General features: G+C 35.1%; 1 protein-coding gene across 3 annotated transcripts; it reads right to left on the bottom strand.

Annotated features, from left to right (window-relative positions):
• Positions 1–6827: 6827 nt before the first annotated feature.
• LOC123707187 lies at positions 6828–26544 on the bottom strand. Of its 3 annotated transcripts, XM_045657039.1 has the most exons (7): positions 26376–26544; positions 25709–25846; positions 8608–8719; positions 8124–8220; positions 7520–7630; positions 7250–7420; positions 6828–7027 (listed from the first exon to the last, which is right to left on the bottom strand). In XM_045657039.1, the coding sequence occupies exons 3-7, from the start codon at positions 8685–8687 to the stop codon at positions 6974–6976; spliced, it is 513 nt and encodes a 170-aa protein (XP_045512995.1). In that variant the 5' UTR covers positions 8688–8719; positions 25709–25846; positions 26376–26544; the 3' UTR covers positions 6828–6973. The 3 variants fall into 3 exon arrangements, with proteins under 3 accessions (XP_045512995.1, XP_045512993.1, XP_045512994.1); XM_045657037.1 differs by lacking the exons at positions 25709–25846; positions 26376–26544 and adding an exon at positions 8998–9451 and having other exon boundaries at positions 8608–8914; XM_045657038.1 differs by lacking the exons at positions 6828–7027; positions 7250–7420; positions 25709–25846; positions 26376–26544 and adding an exon at positions 8998–9451 and having other exon boundaries at positions 7595–7728; positions 8608–8914.
• Positions 26545–27634: the final 1090 nt, after the last annotated feature.

The raw sequence follows: 27634 nt of genomic DNA, 5'->3' as shown, positions 1-27634 counted from the left end.
CACAGCAGAAGGTTTTTTTTTTGGCTTTTTCTAGGCAATGCTGACCTCACTCCATCAGCGGTTCCCACCAACACCAACCCCAACTTCCCACCCCAAAAATGTATATTACAGTCTATGTATTATGTATAGACATACAGACACAGCGCACGCTCTTAATTATCAGCTACACTCTCAAAGGATGTGTATGGCGGTCATGTTGCAAAAGAAAACACAGTTCGTTTTTGGTTCCAACGTTTTTGTTCTGGAAACTTCGACCTGCAGAACAAGCCCCGTGGAAGGCCTGAGACCCAAGTTGATAATGAAGTATTGAAGGCTATTGTGGAAGCGGATCCATCGCAAACCACGTCCGAGTTAGCTGCAGGCTGCGGTGTTAGTGATAAAACTGTTTTAATTCACTTGAAGCAAATTGGGAAGATTAAAAAGCTTAATAGGACAAACGCGCGTCGACTGCTGCGTTACATTACTGAACCGGCACAATAATGAAGGTATTTTAAACCGAATCATTACCTGTGATGAAAAATGGATTCTTTACGATAATCGGAAGCGCTCAGCGCAAAAGTTGGATCCTGGCCAGCCAGCCAAATCCTGCCCCAAGCGAAAATTAACCCAAAAAAAGTTACTTTTAAGCGTTTGGTGGACTAGTGCCGGTATTGTTCATTGCAGTTTTCTCAAATCTGGCCAGACTATTACGGCTGATGTCTATTGTCAGCCATTGCAAACCAAGATGGAAAAGCTAGCGGCTAACCAACCTAGGCCGGTCAATCGCTCCACGCCACTGCTACTTCACGACAACGCTAGACCACACACTGCACAACAGACGGCTACCAAATTAGAAGAGCTTCAATTGGAATGTCTAAGACATCCTCCGTACTCCCCGGACATTGCTCCAACAGATTACCATTTTTTTCGAAATTTGGACAACTTCTTGCAAGGGAAAAAATTTAACTCTGATGGGGCAGTCCAAATCGCCTTCACAGATTTTATTGATTCCCGTCTGACTGTTTTTTTTAGTAAAGGGATCAATGAACTACCTATGAGATGGCAAAAGTGCATAGAAAACAATGGTTCATATATTATATTTAAAAATATTCGACTTTTTGTTCCTCCCATACAAAACGCCAATTTCATATGTAAGGACCTAATATTTTCTGAAAAGACTGTTTTAAACACGTACTATGTACCACGGAATAATTGTTATCTAGTAACTCACAACACAGGGACTCCCAAGTGTGGGGACTAGAGATGAATTTAGTCACAACCTATTTGTCATGATTTAAGTTTTTAGTATGATGATTATTATTATTATTGATGTATCAAATATTCATCAAAACATTCAGTACATCGGTTTTAAAAGGGTGCAACCACAGACACAATGACCCAACCCAGAAAACAATTGGCTTACTTATAAGAAATAATTTCTGGAACTACTGATCCAATTTTTTTATCTGTGTCAGGAGAAAGTTTATTATGCATATATATTTTATTATGATTGTTTTCTCGCTTGATACGCAAACAAAAACAATAGCCTGTAAATAGACATTGTTAATCGTAGTACGCTTGTGAAAATTGATGTGCGCCCGTACCCGTTTGCTTCTCATTTTAATTCAATTCAATGGATAAAGGAAAAAAAGTAATCTTCGGGGTAGGGTCGGGACGCGCGAAGAAATTGGAAGTCATCGACGCAGTATAGGGACAAACTCATATACTTTTATGGCAGTGAAAGTTTTTATTCACGGCACGAATGGATTCACAGGCGTGGATCATACGTGATTGAAGGCAGAGTATGCTAAGGATAAGGTTTTAAAGACTTAAGATAAAAGTTTATTTTATGAATATAAGTGGATTTATTAAGGAGAAAATGAATATTCCTTCAACAAACTACTCTTTAGTCGAATTTTACTCAAACAGTATTTACTTCGTTTTTTTTTTAATATAAAATAGGGGGTAAACGGGCACGAGGCTCACCTGATGTTAAGTGATACCGCCGCCCATAGACACTCTCAATGCCAGAGGGCTCGCAAGTGCGTTGCCGGCCTTTTAAGAATTTGTACGCTCTTTTCTTGAACTACCCTAAGTCGAATTGGTTCGGAAATACTTCAGTGGGCTGCTGGTTCCACATAGCGGTGGTGCGCGGCAAAAATTGCCTTGAAAAACGCTCAGTCGTGGAACGGCGGACGTCCAGGTGATACGGGTGGAATTTTGTATTCTGCCTCGACGTCCGATGATGAAACTCAGCTGCAGGTATTAATCCGAACAACTCCTCTGAACACTCTCCATGGTAAATGCGGTATAAGATGCAGAGTGACCCCACATATCTACGCAACGCCAAACGATCGAGCCGCTCGGAGAGGGATTGGTCATCGACGATTCGAACCGCTCTTCGTTGGATACGGTCAAGTGGAAGGAGCTGGTACTGGGGAGCCCCCGCCCAGAGGTGAGAACAGTATTCCATGTGGGGCCGTATTTGCGCTTATAGAGTTGCAAGCGGTGGCCCGGAGTGAAGTACCGTCTCGCCTTGCTGAGCACACCAAGCTTTTTGGAGGCTAATTTAGCCTTTCCCTCCAAATGACCGCGAAACTGAACGTCGTTCGATATGTCAACGCCATGTATTCCGATGCTGGCTGTGGCTTCAAGAAGAGTGTTTTAGAAAAGAGGAGTAGCGACAAAGGGTATTTTTTTCGCAGAAAACGCGCAGACTTGTGTCTTCTTGGGGTTAAATTGGACTAGGTTTAGTCTACCCCAGTCCTAGACTCCACGTAGTAGAGTTTCGACTTCAGACACAAGTTTGTTCCGGTACTCATCGACAACTGCCCGAGAAATACCTGCCCGGCCAGTGTAAAGAGTATCCCCAGTACTGTCGTCCGCATAGCAATGAATGTTGCTAAGTTGCAACATGTCATTGATATGCAGAATAAACAGGGTCGGGGATAGAACACAGCTTTGTGGGACCCCAGCATTCACGGGTTTAAGGTCGGAACATGCTCCGTCGATGACGACCTTGATGCTCCGATCGGCCAGAAAGCTGGAGATACAGTCGCATAATTTCTCGGGAAGCTCGTAGGCTGGAAACTTCGAGAGCAGTGCTTTGTGCCACACCCGATCGAAGGCTTTCGCTATGTCCAAACTAACCCCTAGCGCCTCCCCCTTGGACTCAATTGCCTCTGCCCATCTATGTGTAAGGTATATTAGAAGGTCACCAGCCGAACGACCACGACGAAAGCCGTACTGATAATCGCTAATCAGCTGATGGCCCTCTAGATACCTCAAGAGCTGGCCATTAATAATGGATTCCATTATTTTGGAGAACAAGGAGGTTATAGCTATTGGACGATAGTTGGACGGATCAGAGCGATCGCCTTTTTTAGGGATCGGATGTATCGAAGCGGTCTTCCAGCACTTCGGGACAGTGCCGAGCGAGTACAGGTACCGGAATAGGCGCGTCAGGATCGGAGCCAACTCAGGAGCACAAGTATGCAGCACAATTGGAGGGATACCATCCGGCCCGTTCGACTTATGAATGTCCAAGGAAGATAGTGCCTTGCGAACAGCACGTTGCCGGAATGTGATTTCATTGAATAATCACACCGCGAAATCGTCGGTGGTGATCCTCCTCGGTCATCCAAAGTCGAGTTGGACGCGAAGAGATAGCCCAAGAGGTCGGCCTTCTCCTTCGCAGTGTGGGCGAGCGAGTCATCCTCCCTGTGCAGCGGTGGAATGGATGGTTGACAAAAATTCCCTTGTACAGCTTTGGCGAGAGACCAGAAGGCTCGAGTCTCCGAAGGGAGTTGGGCCAATCTCTCGCCAAATCTGGCGTGTGCTCTGACTTTGCCTTAGCAATTTCCTGTTTGAAGGACCTGGAGGCTGAGTTATATGCTTTTTTATGTTGGCTGGTATTGGCATCACGAGATATCGCCGCTTCCGCCCATGGATTAAAGCATTCTCGCTGTCGACGCGATGCTGCCTTGCAAGAACGCTTAAACCAGGGCTGTGACTTGCCACCGATTGGCACCGCAGAAAATGGAATAAAGAGTTCCATGCCCTGCAGAACCACTTCGGCGACAGAGGCAGCGATGGAATCTGGAGCTTCCGACGAAAAGCACATATGCCCCCAAGGGTAGGACGCAAAGAAAGACTGCATCCCATCCCAATCTGCTGACCGATAGTGCCAAACACGGCGACAACCCGAAAAACGGGGCCGAGGAGGGCGCGTAGTAGGCACAGTACTCCGGACCACACAATGAACCGATGAACCCAATGGCGGGTCAACAGAGACTTGGTCAATAGGTCTCCGGATGTGAGGTCAGCAGAAGGTCCAACAAAGAGGGTTTATGACCATCCACATCTGGTATTCGCGTAATCGCAGGGACAGCGGGTTCAGCGGTAGCGGTAGCGGTTCCCTTCGAGCAGGGAATCATGTTGCCATTTGGATGTGCTCAATGAGTCGGTCAGTTTCGGTATTTCCGCTATGGGACCTATACAGGCATGCGTAAAATCGCGGATGGTCATCGCAGTCTACGCACAGCCAGAGGCTAGATAGGTCCCTTCCTTCAAGCGACTCGAGGCGACGAGAACAGATATCCTCTCTGACGTACACACAAACTCCCGCCCGCGGCACAAATGAATGTACCAATTTGTACCCCGGGTAGGAGAGGTAGGAAGTATCAGCCGGGGAGAATATCTGAGTCTCAGTAAGGAAGAATAAGGCCGGCTTCGCAGTTTCGAGGTGAAAGTGAACCGCGTTAAGATTAGAATTGATCCCCCTAACATTGGTAAAGTCCACTGAGAGCGTGGAAGGGGATGCCTTCGGTAAATTCTTCCGTTTCGAAATCGAAACCTAAAGTTAAAGTTTTTTTGCGCAGTTTTTGCCCACCCCAGAATACGAAGGGCAGCCTGTGCATCCACCACCGAATACTGATTGTTCCGATGATGGACGCTCAGAGGGGGATTCTCCACAGCGGAAACGTGTGGTACCCCCCTGGGGTAATCTCTGTTTAAACTGCATCCTCATATTCTGGGGGGGGGGGGGAAATTGATGGGCTCCGGGAGTCTCACTCACCGCACGAAACGCGTGTACAATAAGATGAACCTATTGCATCACTTCACGCGTTTTCTGCGAGACAGTGGTACTGCCCCGGTCGTGCCTGCCCGTTTGGCTGAAGCCCGAAAGCAACAGCATGGCACTCCCAATAGGAAGGGGGTTGACTGATTGCACTGGTGAAATAATCTGTGCTAAATAAAAAATAATTCAGATTCTATGTCAATCCTCAATGAAAATCAAAATGGATCTTTAAACGAAAAATTCGATTTTATTGTTAAATACAGATCGGTCGAGCTTAGAACACACGCGTCACATTCAACAATAAAAACTAACTTGCCAATTTTAAACCAACTTTAGAACTTAATAATTCAATTTATGTAAATAACTACAATAAATTATACTTTACATTGTGTTCTTTTTTCCAATACGAGGGCCTTAAAAGAAAAGTTTGCATCGCAATATAAGCTCGGTTTTTCGGGTTTGCTAACTCTTAAACAACGAAGTTGTGAGTTTTATAGCATTGGAGTTTCAAACAGGTACAGGTATAACATTGATTCCATTATTAATACGGTATCGTTCTTATAAAATCAGCACGATATATATAATATAATATTTGATTAATTCTGCGTTATTTAAAACAGTGCTAGTATATAACTATAGACAGAAAATTTCATTAATTGTAAAAAAAAGCAATGAATCAATGAAAAAGTGAATCAATATACAGCGTAGTAACCAGCCTTAATAAGCCTTGTATAATATTTACATATATGTTCCAATTGGTTATCGGAACCACCCATCTTGCTTTATTTGATATATCCGTGCGTGACTCGGGTTCCTTGTTTATATTCCATGATATTAACGATAAGCAAACTTACAATTCAAAAGGTATTCAATCGCAACATAGAATTAATTCAGGGGTTAGATAACTTTTATCAATTTTGATTATCTCCATGGTTATAGGGTCATATACTTGCTGTACGATAAAGATTTCAGCCTTAACATATGTAATGGTAATAAATAACATTGTTTAGTATAGTCATAATTTCGGGTACTCTCATAAAATATCCAAATGTCTAGTGTCTGGTAAAATGCGTTACTACAAATACGTTTATGTGTCTTTTAACACCTTCCAGGCAATTCCAGCTATCAAAGCAAAGATTTTAAGTGTATATTTATAGATATTATTAGTTAGATAAACGTTCGTTTCAGCCCAATGTCGTCCATTGCTGGAAATACAAGCCTCTCCCCTTTTTCCAGTACGATCCGTTTCCTGCGCTCTGCGTTCAACGTCTTCCCTCCCTTATCAGGTCATTTGTCCGTAGGAGGCAGTCTAACGCTTCACTAACTGGTCCTTCGCCTCCATTCCAGGACATTTTGCCCCATCAGCCATCTCTTCTTCAGACAATGACAATGGCAATGGGTCATTGCAATTAATGTTTATTACTTTATACTTATTTAGATATACACAAAATTATTTAAAATTCAAAAAGCAAATCCATAATGAGTTTATAATTTACACAACTACTATATTATTATTTACTATTTAACAACCACTGTTACTAGTAGTTAGGAGTGCAATTGGTCAACAATTTGAATCCCGGCTTCAATCGTGTTTTTTTGCTATACGCCCAATACATATGGTCGTAAGGGAAAACTTCGTTCGGAAATCAGCGTGTATTGAAACTTAGTAGTTTAATAGATAAACCTTCGCAGAAGGCTCATTCATGTCATTTAGAAAATATTTTAATTAAACAAATGCAGTAATGTCTAAATGTATACTATTGTTCGGGAATGAATTATGAAAACTATGACTTTCTCTAACCCCTAGACAAACCTTAAAAGTGTGTTGCCTTTATATTATAAATTGATATATATAGTATTTATATACATTATAATATGTTATTTATGTTCCATTTAGGTTTTGCATATTTCTTCTCACTGGTTTTGTGCATATATTAGCGCAAATACTGAATATGTTCCTCTGATGACCTAAATTGAACAGAAACTGGGTAAATTATACAATTGTAAATGAATCATTAAATTTCTTATAATTAAAAAATACTAACTTATATAAATTTGAAGGGAATGAAAGAAACATTTCAATTCATTATAACTATAAACTTTAGAATAGTTTATTAAATGTATCTTAAGAAGGTTTACTTTTAAGGATATAAACTTTAGGGATTTTAATGATACTTCAAAAAATCTCACCTGAAGAAACGTTACGTATGTAAGCTCAAACATTTTAAAAGCTTTCATAACAATGGGCCGTTGAGCTTGCATACAGGATATGGAGACTATTTTGCCGAGACTCTGCCCTTTGTATCTTGCAGGACAGAGATGCCAGCCACAATAAAATATTGCATCTGGTAATAACGATGCCTAAAACATAATGTTTATGAAAATTATGTGAATTTTTTATTAAGTTAATGGAACAAAACTGTGCGAGAGTTTCTTTGAAGATGAACCTATAGTACGTACCTGATAAGTTATTTCGCCAGCGTTACATAAAAACAAACCAAGCAAGAGGAATAAAGCTGCCACAAACGAAATAATCCTCAAACTAGCAAATAATGTTAGATTCTCTGAAAGCTATTTAATAAAATTAATGGAGTGTGGTTTATGGTATTGTTTTTTCTCCTGTCGATGTCGTATACTGAGAACTTAAACACATTAAAATCTGAGGAGAGCTAAAAAGACATTAGGTTTATTAGTATTTTTATGACTAATTACTAATAGCTACTACATTATTACTTTATATTACTATATTATATTTTAATAATCAACTCATCCATTTCATGTGAATAACATAGAACCTACATATATAATATAAATCCTTCTAGGTATGCCATTAGTATATAATATTAATAAAAAATATTTATTTGGAGTTTGTCTAAATTATACTATCAATACAGATATTGAACTATCTTTCCGGTATTTTATATCTGGATCTACGCCGTAGCTGTTTGTGTAGCAATAAGGAATCATGCAAGAAATTATTACACGTTTATCTTATATTATTTGCAAGTAAAATGATATTACAAAAGGAAAGAAAAAAAAATATAGTATATAAAAGATTTCTTACTGCAAATAGTAACATGAGAGAGACTGCTGCTCCAGAACTCTGACACAACTGAAAAGCCATTGCTGTTCCAAATACCTTGTCAATTACTTGCGACAGTCTGTGAAATATTATGGAATATGGGTTTTTGTGTAGTTTGTAGTGTGGGTAGGTGTTGCGCTCAACTTTTGGCATAACTGTCGTTTTCGTCTGCGTTACACAGAAGACTATAAATCCACTTGCTACAAAATGGTAAGTAAATAGAAATTGTCCATTGTGTGCCATTTTATATAAAATTTAGGTCTTTACATATCAGGCACTGTATAAGTCAGTGAAACTACTCATGACCCAGGTCCCATAGAGCAGCGCAGATTTAATTAGCAATGAAAACTTTACAAAATTGGAATATATAAGAATATACTTATTCCTTCGCTTTTCATATACTATTATTTTTATTAAATAATAATAATAAAGCCCAACATTATGAAAGTGTTACATTTCAAATTACCTTAGAAGCTCCTTATGCATAACAATTCCTTCTATAACACCATTTGTAAGCCTCTCCCCTGCCGTTTTATAATTGCCCATTTCACAAATCTTTTCAACGTCTTTCCTAAGATCTTCGAAGTAATGTCTCAAAGTTATAAACTTGTATTTTAATATGACTAAGTTGGATATGGCAAACCCATCAACAATTATCATACTTAATAACATTATATATAAGATAACCGTGTTGAAAATTCGGATAAATGTTGCCAGTCCGGTATCATTGTTATGGCTTGGGTAATATGTTATTATAGTCACAAAATGCGAGCCTAAAATAAAGTATATCATAAAGCATAATTTACGAGATCTTAAATGCCTTATAAAATGACTTCCTTCAGTGAATTTATACTACCTGAATAAGCTTTCTTAAGTCCTTCAAGAACAAAAAAAGCGGCTGAACTATAAACAGTAATACAATACGCCAAAACGTTCATCTTCAGAAATCGATATCTCTCCTTTAGCAATGATTCCTTCTCGTACCGTTCACAAACACGTACTATATCATACATGTGCTGTTTGATGATTATTTTATTGTAAATTATCGAGAATATCTTTATCAATAGTATCGAGTGACTCACAGAAAGTGTAATCGAATCACGTCTCTCATCTTCCGGAAAGTCACCCATAAAAGCTGCCATTATTTCCAGTAAAGTCATAAAACAATAGGCAAAAAATAAAATCGAAGAGAGTGTTCTGTAATATATACTAGAATCATCTCCTATCTCGCCGTTTTCGTACCAAAAATTCCCCGTGCCGACGAGGAAAATTCTCTTACAAAATGTTTTCAATATGTAATAATTCTTCATTGTATATACAAGATGGTTTTCTTTAAGGTTGAAGTGGAACACTACAGTTTTGTAACAACAAGTTTAGTTATATAAAGAAAAATTGTTTATTAAATTATACGGTTTTTACTTAAAGTTTCAAATATACAATCATGACGAGGCGAAGTTAAATTGTTCTTTTTATTTTTCTATTTGGGTTCAATAACATATAGGTTGAATATTTCTGAATTAAATTATTTTAGTCTATAATAGGATAAATTTCAATAACACATACAGAATATTCACTATTATTTATGAATGTCAAATAATAAGCACATACAAAAGCCTAGAAAAACACTACATGTGAGCTTGACATATTGACATATTCCGTAGTGGACTGATTGATTTAAAAAAATAAACTTTTTTAAGTTCCTATCTGTTTACTTCTAAAATCTCAAATTGGAAGTGTATAATTTTATTTTTCTGTAACATTTATGTTTACCATAACTGTTATATATTTAAAAAAAGATAAATTGTAACATATATTGTAGTTATATGATGTGGTGAATTTTAATAAATAAATAAAAAAGAATTCAAGGGTCTTCGGTCAATCTTTAGAAAGTTCAGCTTTTTTTACGAAGCATTTTACTCAGTATAATTCAACCCTAAATATATGAGTCCTTTGAAAGTTTTCTTATTTGTGTAATAGCTCGTAATGATATCAAGCTGTGAAACTACAGCGCGAATAACTGAATGTTTTATTAGCGGCACGGGCCACGGTAAAACACACTAGTTTAGCAAATAGTACTTTTATCAAGTTAAATTACTTTTGGCCCCGTTGAAAGAGGAAAGTTCTGTACCTATACCTCACTGTTGCGTAGCTATTGAGATTATTTATTATTGTTTTAATATTGCTAACCTAGTTAAAATGGTTTTAATAAAAGTTTCCAGCGCGTATAGTTCTTGAGTTAACACGTTTTTGTCAAGAATATAGACGATTTAAAATTGATATTGAGCACCAGTGAGATTTTTCAAATTACAGTAAATGTCTTGTATCAACTTTTAAGCTATACTAAGTTTGTGTAGCGAATAAGTAATATTACAAAGTACACAATTTGTCTCTCTTCAAGAGCGCAGCTGGACGGTGGCCAATCCTCGAACCACGACGGGCCAATACACTTGCAATGCTCTCTAAACAATTTCTGTGAAAGGATTCCAATTACGTGTTCACTTCCTTCAATATTTAGTATTTACTGAAGACATTGCTTTGTTGTCTTTTTAAGCTCAACCAAATTATTTTTTTATAGAAAAAGGAGCGAATGGGTAGGAGGCTCACCTGATGATAATAAGTGATATCGCTGCTCATGTACACTCAATGCCAAAGAGCTCGCGACTGCTTTGCCGGCCTTTTGAGTATTTGTACGCTCTTTTCTTGAAAGGCCCTTAATCGAATTGATTAGAAAATACGTCAGTGGGCAGCTGGTTTTACAAAGTGATGGTGCGCGGCAAAAACTGCCCTTAAAACGCTCATTTGTGGAACGACAGACGTCAAGGTAATACGGGTGGAATTTCGTATTTTGCCTCAATGTCCAATGATGAAACTTAGCTGCAGGTATTAATCCTAACAACCTCTGAACCTATATGTACGTGAGCAGCCTAGCATCATTTCTTAGGTTTTAGATTCGTTTACAGTAGTATGATTAAGGTAAACACCGCGAGGAAAACGAGCAACTGGCCGGCCCCTAAAATGTTGATGACGTGTGACGGAAAGAGAAGGCTGACAAGAAACTCTCTGTCACACATTATTTCACAGCCGTGATAATTAACCTAATCGAATAATTCACAGTCCACCGTATACGTGACTTAATACGTTTTAGAATGCGCATTTATTTCAAGAATGTCTTTATGGATTATAACGGTGCTATAAAATAACCACACAAAGCACAAATTTTCAAAAACATCCCGATTATATAAATTAAACAGTGTAGTAATACTATTTTAGTTTAGATAAACCGGTGGTTCTGCCGCATGACAGCTCGCGGCGCATATGTGACAAATTTTCGCTTCTCTTTTCAAAGCAGCTGGCGGATTTTAAATTTAAAATCCTTTTGTTTTATTTCGCACATAGCATTATGATTGATGAAATTATAAAAATCTTTATTTCCGTACCTAAAAGCGGTTTACTAGAGACTAAGGTATTTTCATGCAACAGATTAACGCGCTATTTTCCGAAAAAAAAAATTGTACGTGGTAAAATGCTAATTTTCTGATTTTAACAAAACAGTTCCTTACTAGTATATCTTACTACAATATCGAAGGCAAATAATGTCTAATTTGTATACAAATTCAAAGCGGAAGTCATATTTATTTCAAGGTAATAAATGATAATATTATTTTAAAAATAAAAATAATTAATCAATGGTGTTACAACCTTTTTAGGTCTGGGCCTCAGATTTCTGTATCTGTTTCACGATCATTTATTAATTGAATAGGCAAGTAAGTTATCAGCCTTCTGTGCCTGACGCACGCCGTCGACTTTTCGGGTCGAAGGCAAGCTGGTTTCCTCACGATGTTTTCCTTCACCGTTTGAGCTAGAGTTAAAATTTTCCGGCTGTGCACCAATAGATTTTCTTTCTATGTACGCATTTTTATTAACATTATGCTAATAATATTTTAAATTAAATCAAATTTGATGATAATGGTACTGAGATACACACAAAATACTAAACCATCTTATCCTTAAACTAAAATATTGTAACTGCACTTTTACATCTGGGTCTATCCTATCAACTATCAAGGAAATCTGAATATACATAAATTAATCACTTTTTTGAGTTTAATTATATCAAAGTGTCTTAATTTATTCTTCATGATTTTATTACTGTAAAAATGTATTTATCCTTAAAAAAGATTACTTATTTGTTTATGAAAGCCATAAGTCTAAATCGTTATATAAAAGATATTATTTATAAAACCAATCTCAGAGTATAATATCTTATAAATGCAGAGCCAGGTGTATCGAATATTGTAGAAAGCATAAGTTCGGCTCAACTTGGCTCCAAGTTAATTGAAATGTCTGTCAACTCAAACCCTCATTGAGCGATATGACTTTACTGATACCACAGACTGCCCAGAGAATAACTTTTTAAATTTTACTTTAACTGTGGTTCGGAGAAAAGAACTAAAATTATTTTCCCTGTGTCTATAGAGTGTCTAAGAGTGAAGATACATTCAATTTACCGTATTACGAGATTATATTTTTTTTATTTTATGATTGACTTAGTCTTACACAAAGATGTATGTAAGATTTGGCAATTGTTTATTGCCTGTGTTCGCGTGTGCATATCTGTGTACGTCTATAGAATCCCAGGCATAGATAATTTATAACAGCCTCCATACCGATATTCCTATGGCTACTTCTAGATCTCTATCTTTACTTCTGCTGCTCTGTACTTGCCTTGCCTTCCCATTTGTTATCCATTCCATACACAATTTTTGATTTAGTTAAAAAACGAACTATGATATTTTTATCAAGCTTATTAGTGAGATTACGTGTACTAAAATCTTTATAGAACTTTAATAATATGAATGAAACAGAATGAATATAAATTCAAACATGAAACAATGCAAAACAATGAACACAAGGAGTTCAGTCGTTCCGTTAACAACTAATAACAATTGCAATAATCTTCCTACAGCCCGTACGCAATTAAACTGCCTTTAAATTTATTACTGTGCCTCATTCATTTTAACTGCGTCAGTCACAGAAGTAATTTTCGATGTTCTCATTTCAACATTCATAGCTCACACGGACCGGGAACGAATCCAATTCATGTTCGTTTACTTTTCAACTCCTATTCGCTCTCATTCTAACTAGTTACTGTTTTTGTAGCTTCGTATAATTTACGTAACCGTGTCTAGTATAGCACTAAAGTTTTTCCGCATTCAGAATAGACGACTCCTTTCTTATGTGTAAATCTCGGTCTACAATTAAATAGGCCTTGGTGAATCTTTATATAGAAAATTTCTAATAAATAATAAAGCTTGTACACAGCAAATATTTTCAATAATACACATGTATATGAAAACGTTACGTTATTATTGTTGAAATCTTAATTTGATATACTTACTTAAATTAAAGATGTGATTAAGTTATACATATACCAGTATTATAGGAGTTTATAATTAAGTTTGTTATAGAAGAGCTGGGAACCCACATAATGAATAAACACATTTTTATTTCTTTATTTTTTACCCAATAATAATTAAATGTTTTGTATTTACATTCACTCTTTCTGTTAATTCTCTTTTTGATCAATGGAGTTATATTGATAGAAATTTTAATTGTTTTTAATTAAACATTTATTAAATTTAATAACTTAAATGTAAAATTGTCTTAAAGTACACAATATTTTTGAGCGGTCAAAAAACGAATTAATTACCTCTCAGTACGAAAACTACGTTTTGATATTTTCGTATTTGTAACTTCATGTTTAATTCATAAGCAATTTAAAATTACAATTAGATGTATTTAATTTGCGAATTCCAGATCTTTCTTCCATTTTAAAAACCTAAATATGAGGCAAAAATTCGTACTTTAAAGTTGTTTCCTGAATATATTATTTTATTATTCGTATATTCTACCTATGAGTCATATTAAAGACTTAATTTAAGACAAGGGTATCCTTAAGTCTCATATTTTTTATTTATTTAGAAAATGGACAGGATGCTCTCCTGATGTTAAGTGATACCGCCGCCGCCCTTACACACTCACATTTCCAGAGGCCACGCAAGTGGGTTGTCATCCTTTTAAGAATTTGTACGCTCTTTTCATGAAATATAGTGCATGAAGGGCCCTAAGTCAAATTGGTTTGGAAATACATCGGTGGGCAGCAGGTTCATAGTGTTGAAGCACGGCAAAACTGCCTTAAAATGCTAAATTGTGAAACGACGGACATCGAAGTGTTACGGTTGGAATTTCGCAGTCTGCCTTAACATCCGATGCTGAAACTCAGTTGCATGTATTAATCCGAACAACTGCTCTGAACACACTCCACGATAAATTCGGTAGAAGTTTCAAAGAGACCCTACCCCATATCACTACGCAACGACAACCGATCTAGCCGCTAAGTGACTGGTCTACTATTCGAATCGCTCTACCGCAAAGGTAAAAAAAAATCAATTGTTAGAAGGAAATAGTCGACTTAAAACCGCATAGTAATAATTAGAGTTTAGTTTGTGAATATTTGCATACGAAGGTGCAATGAGCACTTTCCGTCATAACGTTTGTAACGACCACACGTCCCAGGTGTAAGATAATGAGACTTATGCCAACCTTTAACCATAACGTCTTCAAATGACCATCATAAAACATGTTATGGACGTAGTTATGTATGTATGGTGTTATATAACGCATCTTTATTATAATGTAGAATATTCTACGCTTCGAAAATTACTAATAAACTAAACAGCGTAGCAAAAATTGTATGTTGAAATCTGCAACGCCAGTTGGCTTAAATATGCGTTGCCGACCTTTATAAACGGTGAATAATCTTTTTATAAATGCTTCGAAGTCATATTGATTCATAAAATACCTTGACACCAGTTGCTACCAAATATTTAAACACGCCAGACTACCTGAAGGCTGCCTTTGTCTTTGTATTTTAGAAAAATTCCGCGTTTATTAGATATTCGGTTAGGATTCTGACTAATACATGTGGAGAAGAATTTAGGATAATGAATTGACAATTGAATGGTTCCGCGCTGCGAGCGGAGCCCTAGTCTCCTTGCGCGCCCCCTATCAAGGGCTTAGTAGACCGCCCCCGTACCTCCCTGTATCAGCAGGGCGCGAACCCCGTTAGCACCCGAAGGGGCCATATATCTCGAACTGGCCTAAACGCACCCCTGGTGAGGGAGGTTGCAACCGATGCCATATGAATGAATTGTTCTCCTCAGATATATTATAATTATATAATTATATTATATTATAATTTGCTTCCACAGTTAATAATTTAAAACAATATTAGTTTATGTATTATAAAAAATTATTTTAAATCGGTTCTAATTAATCAATTGATATAGTGTTATGGGGCCGCTTCAACACATGATTATGTACATAAGTTATTGCTTACAGGATCATTTTTATTATCATATACAGAATACGTTTAATACTGCTATTTTCATCAATTATTCAACTGTTAATAAACACTATAACAATGTATGATACGTAAAAAGGAATGCATGATAGTAATTTGACCTGAACATAAATATTATATACTTATATGCTCGCGTCGAAATCATCTCTATCTCCTACAAATAATGCCTATCATCAATCTCTTCTTATATCTTGTTTTATTATGAAAGATAAATTCGCTGTGTGATAGGCTGTAACTTTTTTATTCTGTGTCAAAATACGTTGGATACTTATTTTACGATAAGGTCAGCCACTGTAAAAAATTTCAACCATTTTATTTTCTAACATTGAATTATTAAGTATGATGCGTTTTAATAAAACGTAATGTTTTATTAATACGTTTAAGAGTATACTAAAATGTATTATATCATTTTCACCTTTTATTAAGTATGGCTCTAATGTGATTCAATGCAAATGTTTAGGATAAAATATCTCACGAAACAATGACTGTTTAAAGAAATAATATAGGGTGAGTATTACCTTTTTTAAAAACGACAATTTATTTTAATAGCAGGTACTGCCCGCAACTAAACTAAGTAAGGTAAGGACAGCATTTTTATTATTTTCTTAAAAATAAAACATTTCAGGGATATTTAAAAAATAATTAAGATAACTATAGTATTTAGAACCAAACTTTATCAAGGCACGCCAGTGGTCTGGTTTTATTATAATTAAAACCATACAGTGTTTTTTCAAGAATTAATTGATATATAGTGATATTAAATGTTTTATTTTATAATAGTTAAGATTATATATGAAAACGTCACGTTAACAACGTTAGTTAGGACATAAAGCTGATTTTACTTTTAAAGTCATGACAATGAATAAATCAGTATTTACACGTAGTAATTGAATCATAAATACACTTTACAATAATTATAATAGAGCGTGTTAATTTACAAGGCAAGAACACAACGCTAAAGTCCTATTAAGGCGATATTACTATGTCAAAACGTGTGTAATTTCTATGATGAATAGTGGTAAGCCTATAATCATGGCTATTTAAAATTCATCCTAATCGTACGGTAATTTAAATGGTCTGTACCTAAATGTACAGGAAAGTGTTCAACCTAGATTAAGGGGTTGAAAACATTGTGCATGTCTTTTTAAATTAGTCTCTAAATCTATAACTAGCGGACCCGGCAGACGTTGTTGTTTGGTATAATTAACTAAAAAAATATTTCAAACTTACCAAAACTCCATATTTAATTAAACTTTGTATTGTGCACTAAGAAATTCATTTTTTGTTAGAAATCATAATTTAATTATTTTATATGTAAATTATCAGTATGATAACTCCGTTTGAAGCATTTGATTTAAACGATATTCAGTTTTCTTATATCCTTTTTGACGATATTTGCAGCACGCATTCTGTCAATGTTATGTCAAACGCCATAAGGTCACATCGAAAAAGTTTGAATGAAATGAAAAAAAAATGCTATCTTAACAAAAGTCAGGATTACTTAATATCGTGGTTAAGTATTCTTAAATTTTCTAATTTTCCCCGCAAATTTTTATTCGTTCATAAGAACCTTCTCCTGACAATAACAAAGAATTAGCGGAGTCGGTTAAGCCGTTCACGCGTGATGCCGTGACCAAGGGAAATAGGGATTCCTTTTTTTATATATAGATGACTGCTATGGTGTGATATGGTTCATGTATGAAGACATTTTGACTGTCTAGCAACAAATTTAAATAGCTTATAAAAGTATAGTAATAAAAAAGGATGCCAATTCTACGCGGATGAAATTGTGCAATCGAAATAACTATTTTCATTAAAATCTTATACATAAAAAATGTGTCTTAATATAAAACATGCTTAACATTATTTATCTATCTTTAATAGTAGTCGCAATACACCCAAATGCAAATTTATATGCAAATTTTTACATCGGGGATATATTGTGGTAATGTACGGGTTCTCCAATTGATTAAAAAGTGTTAAAGTAACATTTACTTGCTGGTGAAATGTGAATTTTATGTATTAATACTTTTTTTAATTAGTTAAGTATTTTCAAAGCCCGACCCAACTTCACATGTAGAAACTACACATAAACTTTTAATTCAATCACTATCTATTGATATAATGCCGTTTAAATATGCGTAATATTTATTCTACATAAATAATAAAATACAATTTAGTTAAGTATAACAGTTATATTGTGTAGAGATGTGAATCATTCCCGTCCAGGTCATACTCCTGGAAAGTTCCGCAAGCTAAATGGCGCAACGACCAAGCTAGCCAACAACCAGGGCAAATTAAATTCCTCCATCATCATCTTCCCTCGTTCCACAACGGATCGTTGCTTAAGGCAGCCGCGCACCACCACTATGTGGAAGCTGCCCACTGAAGTATTGCCGAACCAATTCGAGTTAGGGTTCTTCAAAAACCAAACCAATACTTAAAAGTCAGGCAACGTACTCGCGTGCCCTCTGGCATTAAGTATCAATTGGCGGCAGTATCAGTAAACACCAGATGAGCTGTTCCCCCCTGTTTTATATAAATAAACGCGATGATTATGTGCCTAAAATCAGATCTAAATCACTATGAACCGGACCAAGCACTTCCTTGCAGACGGCAACCTTAATATTCCGTCCGAACCGAGAAGAACTTTAACACTTTAACAGAACTTTAACAGATTCTACGCTAGATGGAGGACATAGGAGTTTATGAGAGATGTGAATGATAACAATGTTGATTATTAAATTCTCAAAAAAATATATTTCGATACTTCCATGACGACCCCACCCACTATATAACTAAGACAGGAATTCTTCGTTTCCTAATAAGATTACCTTGTAAATTGATATACCGTCTAACAAGTTACGAACGATATGCTCACACCGTAACAACTTCAAGAAGTTATAACATATTGCTTTGAATAACTTTTACGACTACGAACTTTTATTCTTCACTTGAAAATGATGTTAAAATTTCTAGACATTCTATTTGTGCTTCTTCGATAGATTTAATAACCCTTTTAACAAAACAAAACACGTATAAGAATAACAAAGATAGTATGTTATGATAGAGTGAAATTAATAATAATCATATTTTTGAAATGTATATGCATCTTACTACGCGTTTATATTAGCAGCGGAAACTTAATCAAATAAATAAATATCCTGATAGTATTATTGTCGGCCGTTTATAAGGTTGATATTACGACTATAATACGACGCCGTCAAACCATAAATTTATTCCGACCGCTAAGGATTTCTACAACTCCTCAACCTTAGCCATTAGGCCCTTCGGGCCAATCAGTGCTTAAAGTGCTCAAAAGCTCTTTAGATCGAAGAAAAAGCTTTTCTTCAAACGCAAGGTGCGTTCGACACCAATGGTATGCAACAAACACTTGCGGATACAGTAAAGGTGTGTCTAAAGACGCACAATTTGTCAAGACGTCGGTCACAGATTATTTATCTACCTACAAAAAATATTTAAAAAATGGTTTTAATCTGATACTATGTCCCAAAAAAGGTTGTTACGCTTTAAACATCAATGTTATTATAAAAAACCAATCTAAAATATTCGAAGTACGTAAGAAGGTAAGCATATAAAGAATATCGACTACGCATAAATGGAACATAATGAAAATAAATGATAGGGTCTGACCTCGTAAATGATTGCGGTTCAGATATTCAAACAAACATGACTTCGAGCGACGTCGTCGTGGATTCCAAAAATCGTAAAATTTATAACTGTGCCGTTAGGCATAGTATGTATGTTAATGCATGTTACTATTTGCGAAAGTAATAAAAATCAGTACGCTTAACAAAGCGCTGAAATTCAAATGTTATACACACACATACTCTTGTCATGTTTGCTCGAGAGCTTTATGACATACATTCAAAATGTTTTATGTTGTATTGTATTTTGTATATATTAAACCGTTTTCTTTCTGAATTTATACACGCATAGATAACCAATAATAATGGTTATCATATACCCGAGACCTCAGGAGGTTAGGAGTTGACATCGACCGCCGTTACTATTCGTACCCTCAGAGAAAACTAACCTCTCAAAAAACTCAAAGGTTGAGGTTTTAATGTTGTACTGTTTTTTTTTAGGTGTATGTTCTGTATGTGATGTAAATGTAAATAGTTATCGCAGACAAGTGTATTTCTATGTATATATACCACTTTAATTTCAGCGTTTTGTAGTAGTACTGATGTTTATACCCATTTTCCTCTAACAAGGCCTTGACTGACTATTGTGGCCGGACAAAATTGCCAGATGAATAATTGATATAGTCCTCGCGGCTATCCATCAGCCGCAGAGTATAGCGATTAATAATGATAACGCACCCACTAGCTTAATCTAATTAATTAATTTCAGGCATGCAATACTGATCGAAGATACCTCTACTCAATTTAATGTCTTTCTCAAATTAAATATTTGAGTGACTAATTTAGGCATCAAAGTGCAATCTACTATTTATAGATACAGATATCTTACAATTTGATGACGGCCATTATGAAAATTCGTTGAATTGGCGGCCTCACCCCTTTCGAGACGTGACCAGAAAGTGTGAGGCGAGCGTGAGTAGCATCTTTAAAAATACCTCAACACTGAAGAAATATGATATTTATTCTACATAAAACTAACTTTGATAACACCTTATATAGTATATAATTTAACTTGTTCACAAATTAGTGTCATAATTAAATGATTTTAAATTTAATTCTCTGTTATTGGTTATCTCAATAATTTTTAAGTTTACCTTACCTGCTCATACTTTGACGAACAATATAATAATACATAAAAAGATAAATATATGCTTAAAAAATTCAGTAATATTAAAACAACTTTACAATAGAACTATATAGTACATGTCTACCAACATCGTAGCTCCGTAGCACCTCCGTAGCAACCATAGTACGAACTAGAACTTTAATTTTGAATATTCAATTGTTTCAGCCTTTTGCTTAAAAAAATGAAAGAGACAAAGAAAGTATTTTATTGTAGAAGTTTAAATTAAAAATTGTATAGTATTGAACATACTTGGGACTTAAGACAATTGAATTAGTATGTACGTATCTAGCGCACGTAAATGTACGTATTTATAACAATTAATTTTTAAACTTTCGTCTATAATTCTTCTAAAATTTAAATACACAACATAATTCCATTAGCAAGTTAAAAGTTTATTTGAACTCTAACACGTTAACTAACTTTCCATAATTGAAATAGCTGTCGTGCTCTTCATTAATAACATTAATTGTGTTCATTATTATTCTACAATAGTTTTCATACTGAATTGTGTATTCACATTAGGGTGAACATATACAGGCCTAAATAAAACGTTTGTGCTTCCAGTACATACTTCCGCGCTACGGATATTAAGGAAAAAATCAAAATAGGGTTTCGTTATAATTGGAAACGGCACTTTATTAGTGAGTGCCAATTGCAGGCATTTATTGAGTGATTGGAAATCGTTTTTAGAAAGTAAATAGGCAGTATTAGACCTGGCGTTTTATACAGCAACTATTGAGCAAATAAGCCATTACCATTACTCACATATTATATATGTGAGTAATGGTCTATTTATACAACTGCAGAGTCGAAGCGCATCGAAGCGTTTATCCAAAACTGAATATAACAATTCAACCTTAACTCCACTGTGTAACGCACACATTACTTCTGAGATTTCAAAAAGACGCGCGCATTCCTCGGAGTCGCGAGTCTGCGGGTGACCAACGCTGATTGGTGCGCGCGCATTCTCGCGAATCCACGTGCTCACTAGCGAACCTATGCGTCATCAGTCTGAAGTCAGTCTGTGTCATTAAAGTACCTGGTGCAAAAATATTAATGCCTATTTAACCCAAAAGTCAAGAATTAACTGGCAAGTGATTCAATAGCACTACCGTTCATGCCCATTACTACACGTAAAGGAGTGTGCACGCATTCGTTCGGCGTGCGTGTCGCTTTATTTATGAAGAATTTGACGCTTCGATGCGCTTCAACTAGTATAAATGGACCCTAAGATGATCTTATAGATTTGCTCGTTCAAAAAAATTTTATGCTGTACGCGAAACGGAAAAAATTAAAATTATATAAAATAATTATAAGTTTATAATAACACATAGCTTCAATCCGGTAAAAAAGTGTAAAAGCTATGTTAACAAAAGACAAAACTGGTAAAGACTACCATCAGATAGCAGATAGCAGATAGCGGACGGGGCGGCGAGTGCCTTTAACAACGTGAAGTTTTAGGCCTAAGTTTAAGATTTAATTTGTATATTTTAGTAGATAGCTTTAGACAGCCATGAAGGACGGACGTTAGTCATAAGCTTTCTCCGTGTTGTAAATTTCAAGGAACAACTATAACGCCACTTCGAGTTTCATTACGAGAGTACGCCGGTGATTCAGATCGAGCCATCGCACGCTTATAGCCAGCCTTATATGATAACATGAATATATTAAAATACTACTAGGTATCTGATTTATGTATATAGTGTCTGTCAAATTAAGATTGTTAGTGTTTTGTTTTTAAAGTTTTCTGAATAATAAATGACAAAGTCAATAAACATTCCTCACGTGCAACAAATAGTTTAGTGAATAAGTTTACACTAAACTTATATAAAAAGCTAGAGGTCTGCTCCAGACGACTTAGCAGACAGATACTTTATAGATTTGTTCTGTCCAGATTTGCCTGGATAACCTTAGTTACGCACCACTACTATGAGGAAACAGCAGCATTTTCTGTTATATCCAAATTAATTAGCAAACTTTAAAAAGTACCAATTCATAAAGATACGACAACTGAAGAGATGATATTACCTTACTAACAGTCCAATGTATGGATACAAGTAGAATACTGAACGAATTATAAGAATGAACATAACATGGACAAACTTCAAAGAAATAATGTTGAACAAAAGCTTGATACAAGGTGTCTCACCGTGTTGTAAAATTTTCTGTACATATAATACAAAAAAATTGTTAACAGAAATAAGTACTTAATCATACTAGTTAGAAGTGTTATTTTGCTAATGATATCTATACGCACATAAGTTACTTAATACCTCCGCTAATAATATAGTCGGAGAATTAGCCAAAGAAAATGTATATTAAACTAATTTAATCTTCTTCCTCATAATATCAAAATGCCGACAACGATCTTTTTGATATTATGAGGGTCGATGGACAATATCACCTCAGATGAAGTGTTATCTGACACTATACCCACGGCTATACTCTCCAATATATAAGATAAAAAACACCAATAAATATATTAATTTAATGTAAATAGAAGAAAAATGAGAACCGCAATACACTAAATCTGATAACTTTGCACACGTACTATTGTATCAATAAGGCCAAGCGTAATCCAAGCCCACACCGTTTCAACTTTTCCAATTCCATCCAACCATTTCTCAGGGTTGCCACTAATCCTCAGATGTCCCAACTTTCATAACAAATATTCAAAAATGTTTTAAAAGTCGCCCGTCAACGAATACAATAGAAGTAGGACAGCAGTATAGTTATGTTTAAAGATATGACGTCTGTAAAATTTTATTAAAGAATGAAAGAAAATGTGTTTTAAGATTTCATGTATATATTTGGGAATAATAGTAGTTTATGTCTGTTTTATGCAACTTTTAGCATAGCTCTTATATTAGTTAGACCGTTATTAATTTATAGTTATCCTATACAAGCTAACTTCTACTCCTTATAAAGAAGATTGCTTTTTTATGTACGACAATGTAACTATTTAACTTCTGACAAATTCAAAAACGTTCTAGGCGTGGAAGCGTACGTGGAAGAAGTCGTTGGCCTGCTTGAAGTCCTGACTTCAACCTAATTGATGCTCAATTAGATTGAGGTCCGGGATGTTCAAAAAAACAAGTAAGGTTAGTGCAACCAGCTCCACAAAATACCAGGGAGATAAAAAGAGTCATTGCAGAAGAGTGGAAACGTATTCCTCAATAGATATTAAAAACATCGTGGAAAGCATAGCATGCCTAGAAGGATTCAAGCTGTTTTCCACACTTGTTATTAGGTTTTTACATTTGTTTATTTAATTTTAAAAGTTAAGTAATAATAATCTTCTTGTCCTAATTACCGACCACTATTTAACGGCCGTGTACATCGAACGGATTTAAATAATTCATCAACAAATAAAAATTTCCAGAATTTAATACACGCATATTTTAGTTTACACGATTAAAATAATACATATTACGGCACACAATTAATTATTTTTTAATTAATTGAAATCGCCTTAGAACGTAAATTTTCTAAGTTGCTGTTGTTTTACAAAAGAGTATACATCTCACTTCTCTCAGTGTTCCCAAACCTGTCGCACATATAACCAGTTCTAGTCCGTGACTATAACTAGAAAGTGTAGAATTAATGAAAATTAAAATTATTATAATCCACTATAAAGTTTTAAAGAATTTATTGCATAAATGGTAATCCATGACCAAAAACGAATGAATTAGAACTATATTGAAACTTGTAATTCAAATCTGAAATATAAACTCATTTAATATTAAATAAATATTAATTATGCTTTTAACCCGTGTAAATTGTTTATAGCCGAACAACAATTGTTGTCGCTTTACAGGATTTGAATGTCTATAATTAATTAACTCCACCGCAATGTGTGTTTCATGAAATGCCGGTGTCCGATAATTAGATACAATTGCGATAAACCATGTTACATTCGACTATATTATTAATAAAGCTAAATAGAAAGGTCGTATATTAGCTTAGTAAAAACGTTCGACTCTCAAAACTAAAATCCTACGTTCCGTTAGAACTAATAAATTCATTATTATTGTATATAAAAACATGCCGGGCCTTAAATCCAAAAAATCTACTGTGTGTCAGTCAGAGAAGATTCACCTGTCACCACTTGCCTGTTAGAAATTATCATGGAACAGATACAAAACTCTAAGTCCCTGGTAACCTTCTAGCGCCATTGGTATATTGGTACACATAGTAAATTATTACGCACAAAGAGACTTGCTTAGACAGAAAACACTGTGTCAGGAACTAAGACTGATTAATAAATTTATCATAAATAAAATAATGCAACAGATACAAAGGAAAAGATCAAGGGCTGTAGCTCCACTGCTTTGTTTCTTAAATATGAACGTCATTTTTGTCAGCTGATTTCGGTAATGGCACTTTGAGTGCCTCTAAAAGCTCTCCATAAGACGGAATAACTAATTGTTATGAAACATCCGATTATTGCCTACAGTATCGTGAAATTTAAGTAACTACGCCAGCCTTAAAAACATTTCTTGTACATAGTTATATAAAGGCGCAACCAGTCCCTACAACATAGCAACAACAGTCCCTAGAACTAGCAACAATTTTAATAAATAACACCATAAGTAATAGTTAGAATTATGAAAGTCTGCGTTGTTGTCGCAAACTTATACTTTAATATTGACATTGAAATCGCTAAGGTGGCGTGATATGCTTCCATTACATACATTGTATGTCATTTTAAGCAAAACTATCTACAGAATTCTTACTAAATTCAGATTTTTAATGTATCAAACCAACATGAAACTAAATGAAAACCTGTAACCCTAAGATTCAGAGATAAAACTTGGCGCTAAATGTGGATCCCGTAAACCCAAAACTTATAGGGTTTGAAAAACCGGTAGACATAGTTCATGCTGAGTCTCGACTTTGATCTTACCGTAATTCTCAAAGACAACGTATTATTTTATTTAAAATAATAACAGTAAACGGCTATTGAATAATTCAATTATTAAACACATAAAATTTAATGTTGGACAGCGTACTGTAGCGCTGATCTACAAGCGCTGTGCAAACACTGAAAGAGCTATGCAAATATTTGTAAAACAATATTGTTCAACTCAAATCCACCAACAAACTGAAGCGGACGCGAACTTCCGTATCTCCTTAACACGTTATTCCAAGTTTTTAGTTACTATATAAAATTGTAGTAAACATTACCTAAACAATAATTTAAAGACAACACCATAAAGGAATAAATATAACAATAGGATTTTTTTAAATGTGGTGTTCATAATTGCGAAATGAAGAGGTGAAATTTCCAACTATAATTGGTCTAACAAATTCTAAAAAAGTTTAATGTCATCGGCGGTGCATAGCTTACCTATTCACTTCGGCCGTATATCAAGGGAAACAAAACGATTCAACCTCAATATGTGTTCAAGGTGTCGGTAGGTATTCAGTGGAGCGAAGTTAAAGGAGCCAACTTCGCGAATTTGCCCCCGGGGCCGATCCAACTTCTCTGTTGCAATAAATAAGGATTTTAGCGACAAATTACCTCCCAAATTCACCCCATTGGAAACTTTAGAACTACTTAAAATAGGATACGCAGAGTGATCCTTGAGCACAGATCCGCGTCGAAAGATGAACGTTTTTCTAACGAATACTGTATTTTAAAGATTTAACAACTTGCGTTTTAAATTATTTTGTGTGTTCACTAATAAAAGAGTAATTTTCTAAATAAACGTTGTTATTAATCAAACAATGCGTATTGTGGATTACTTAGTACCGTTCATAATTTCCGAGCCGAATGAGTTCACACATGTATGAACATGCATCTGCACATCGTGCTTGATCACTCCATGACGGCATGTAGAACCTTATTCTATTTTAACGACTTAACGTTTTTCATAATAAATATATTTTTTGTTTTATTTGTAGCCGCATAGCAGCTACAATTTATTGAATAATGTAGTATTTAAATAAGAAGTACATATTAAAATCAGGCGAGTTCCAGTCGGTGTCGACTTAAATTAATGAAAAATACACACCCCAGCAGTTGAAGGTTCTGTATTATTATAGACATAACATTGGTTCTCGTATTGCCAGTTGTTCGAACTATACGAAGCATAACACGGTATTAGTACGATTGAATTCTGAGTATTCCCTGAACTCATTCAAATATTTAAAAATAGCTCCAAACTTTACCAGATACAGCAACAAAATTTAATAACAACAAATGTAGACATTATCAAAGATGTTAAAGACATTTGTTTTCAAATTGATGATTTGAATATAGTTGAACCAATCAGAAAAAAGCAAATTAAAACGTCATACTATCTCATAAACTACTCCTGCCATCTAGTAGTGCATGCAAAAACTTCTTAAGTGAAGTGATGCCAACTCTGAGGGTGTCTCCCCAAATTTAGGGGGAATAAAAACATTCTGGTGGTATATATTTATTTTAGGGGGAACTTTATTCAAGATTTTTTTCTTTATTAAAAAATGTACAATTTCATTTATATTAAGCCTCGAACCCAACCGACAAACAAATGTAAACTCCAAGTGTGGCTATAACTGAAATATCAAAAAGCTATAATACTTGAAGAACAAAATAATTGTCTATTATTAATCTTGAATGTTTTTTTAATGCATATTTGAAATTACTTTAAAACCTTAGGGGTTTTTAATCGATATATTTGACGTTAGTCCAAGGGGGAAATTCTGTAGAAGTTGGCATCACTGTTAAAGTCACTGACTAATGTTGTTCATGCAATCGTCTTTAACACTGTATTATTTGAAGAAGAAATGTATCGTATTACGAGGTTTCTTCCCAGAATACACATCTTCCGTTCAGAAACCATTTTGAGCAAACCCGACCAATTATTAAAACATAAATATTACCTTCCTTTATATTTTATTTTATAACAATAATTGTAAATATAATTTTTTCGTTCTCAACAAGACTCCAAGGTTCTAAAAGATTAATTATTCGTAGAATTCTATAAATTCCGTGAATAAAAATGGTTGTTAGTGTATTTGATAAAAGCTTTGTTCTATAGAACATAACGGAGATATTTTCCACTATGATAGAATGTCCGATATCTTATTACAGCGAGCTTGTTAACTGTCGAAACGCTCCTCGAATCACTGCCTTTATGGCCTGCTCTGCCGATATTCACCTCCGTAATCATTTATAACGAAGGCATTTCCGGTCTAAAGTATACTTAAACACGTTCTCATATGGTAGAATATTGCTTGCCAATGTATTATCATATACGCAGATTTTTTGTTGACTATGAGGAATAAA

Source organism: Pieris brassicae, chromosome 3 (assembly GCF_905147105.1).
Source record: "Pieris brassicae chromosome 3, ilPieBrab1.1, whole genome shotgun sequence".
Taxonomy (NCBI): Eukaryota; Metazoa; Arthropoda; class Insecta; order Lepidoptera; family Pieridae; genus Pieris; species Pieris brassicae.
This window is presented reverse-complemented; position numbering and strand designations above follow the sequence as displayed.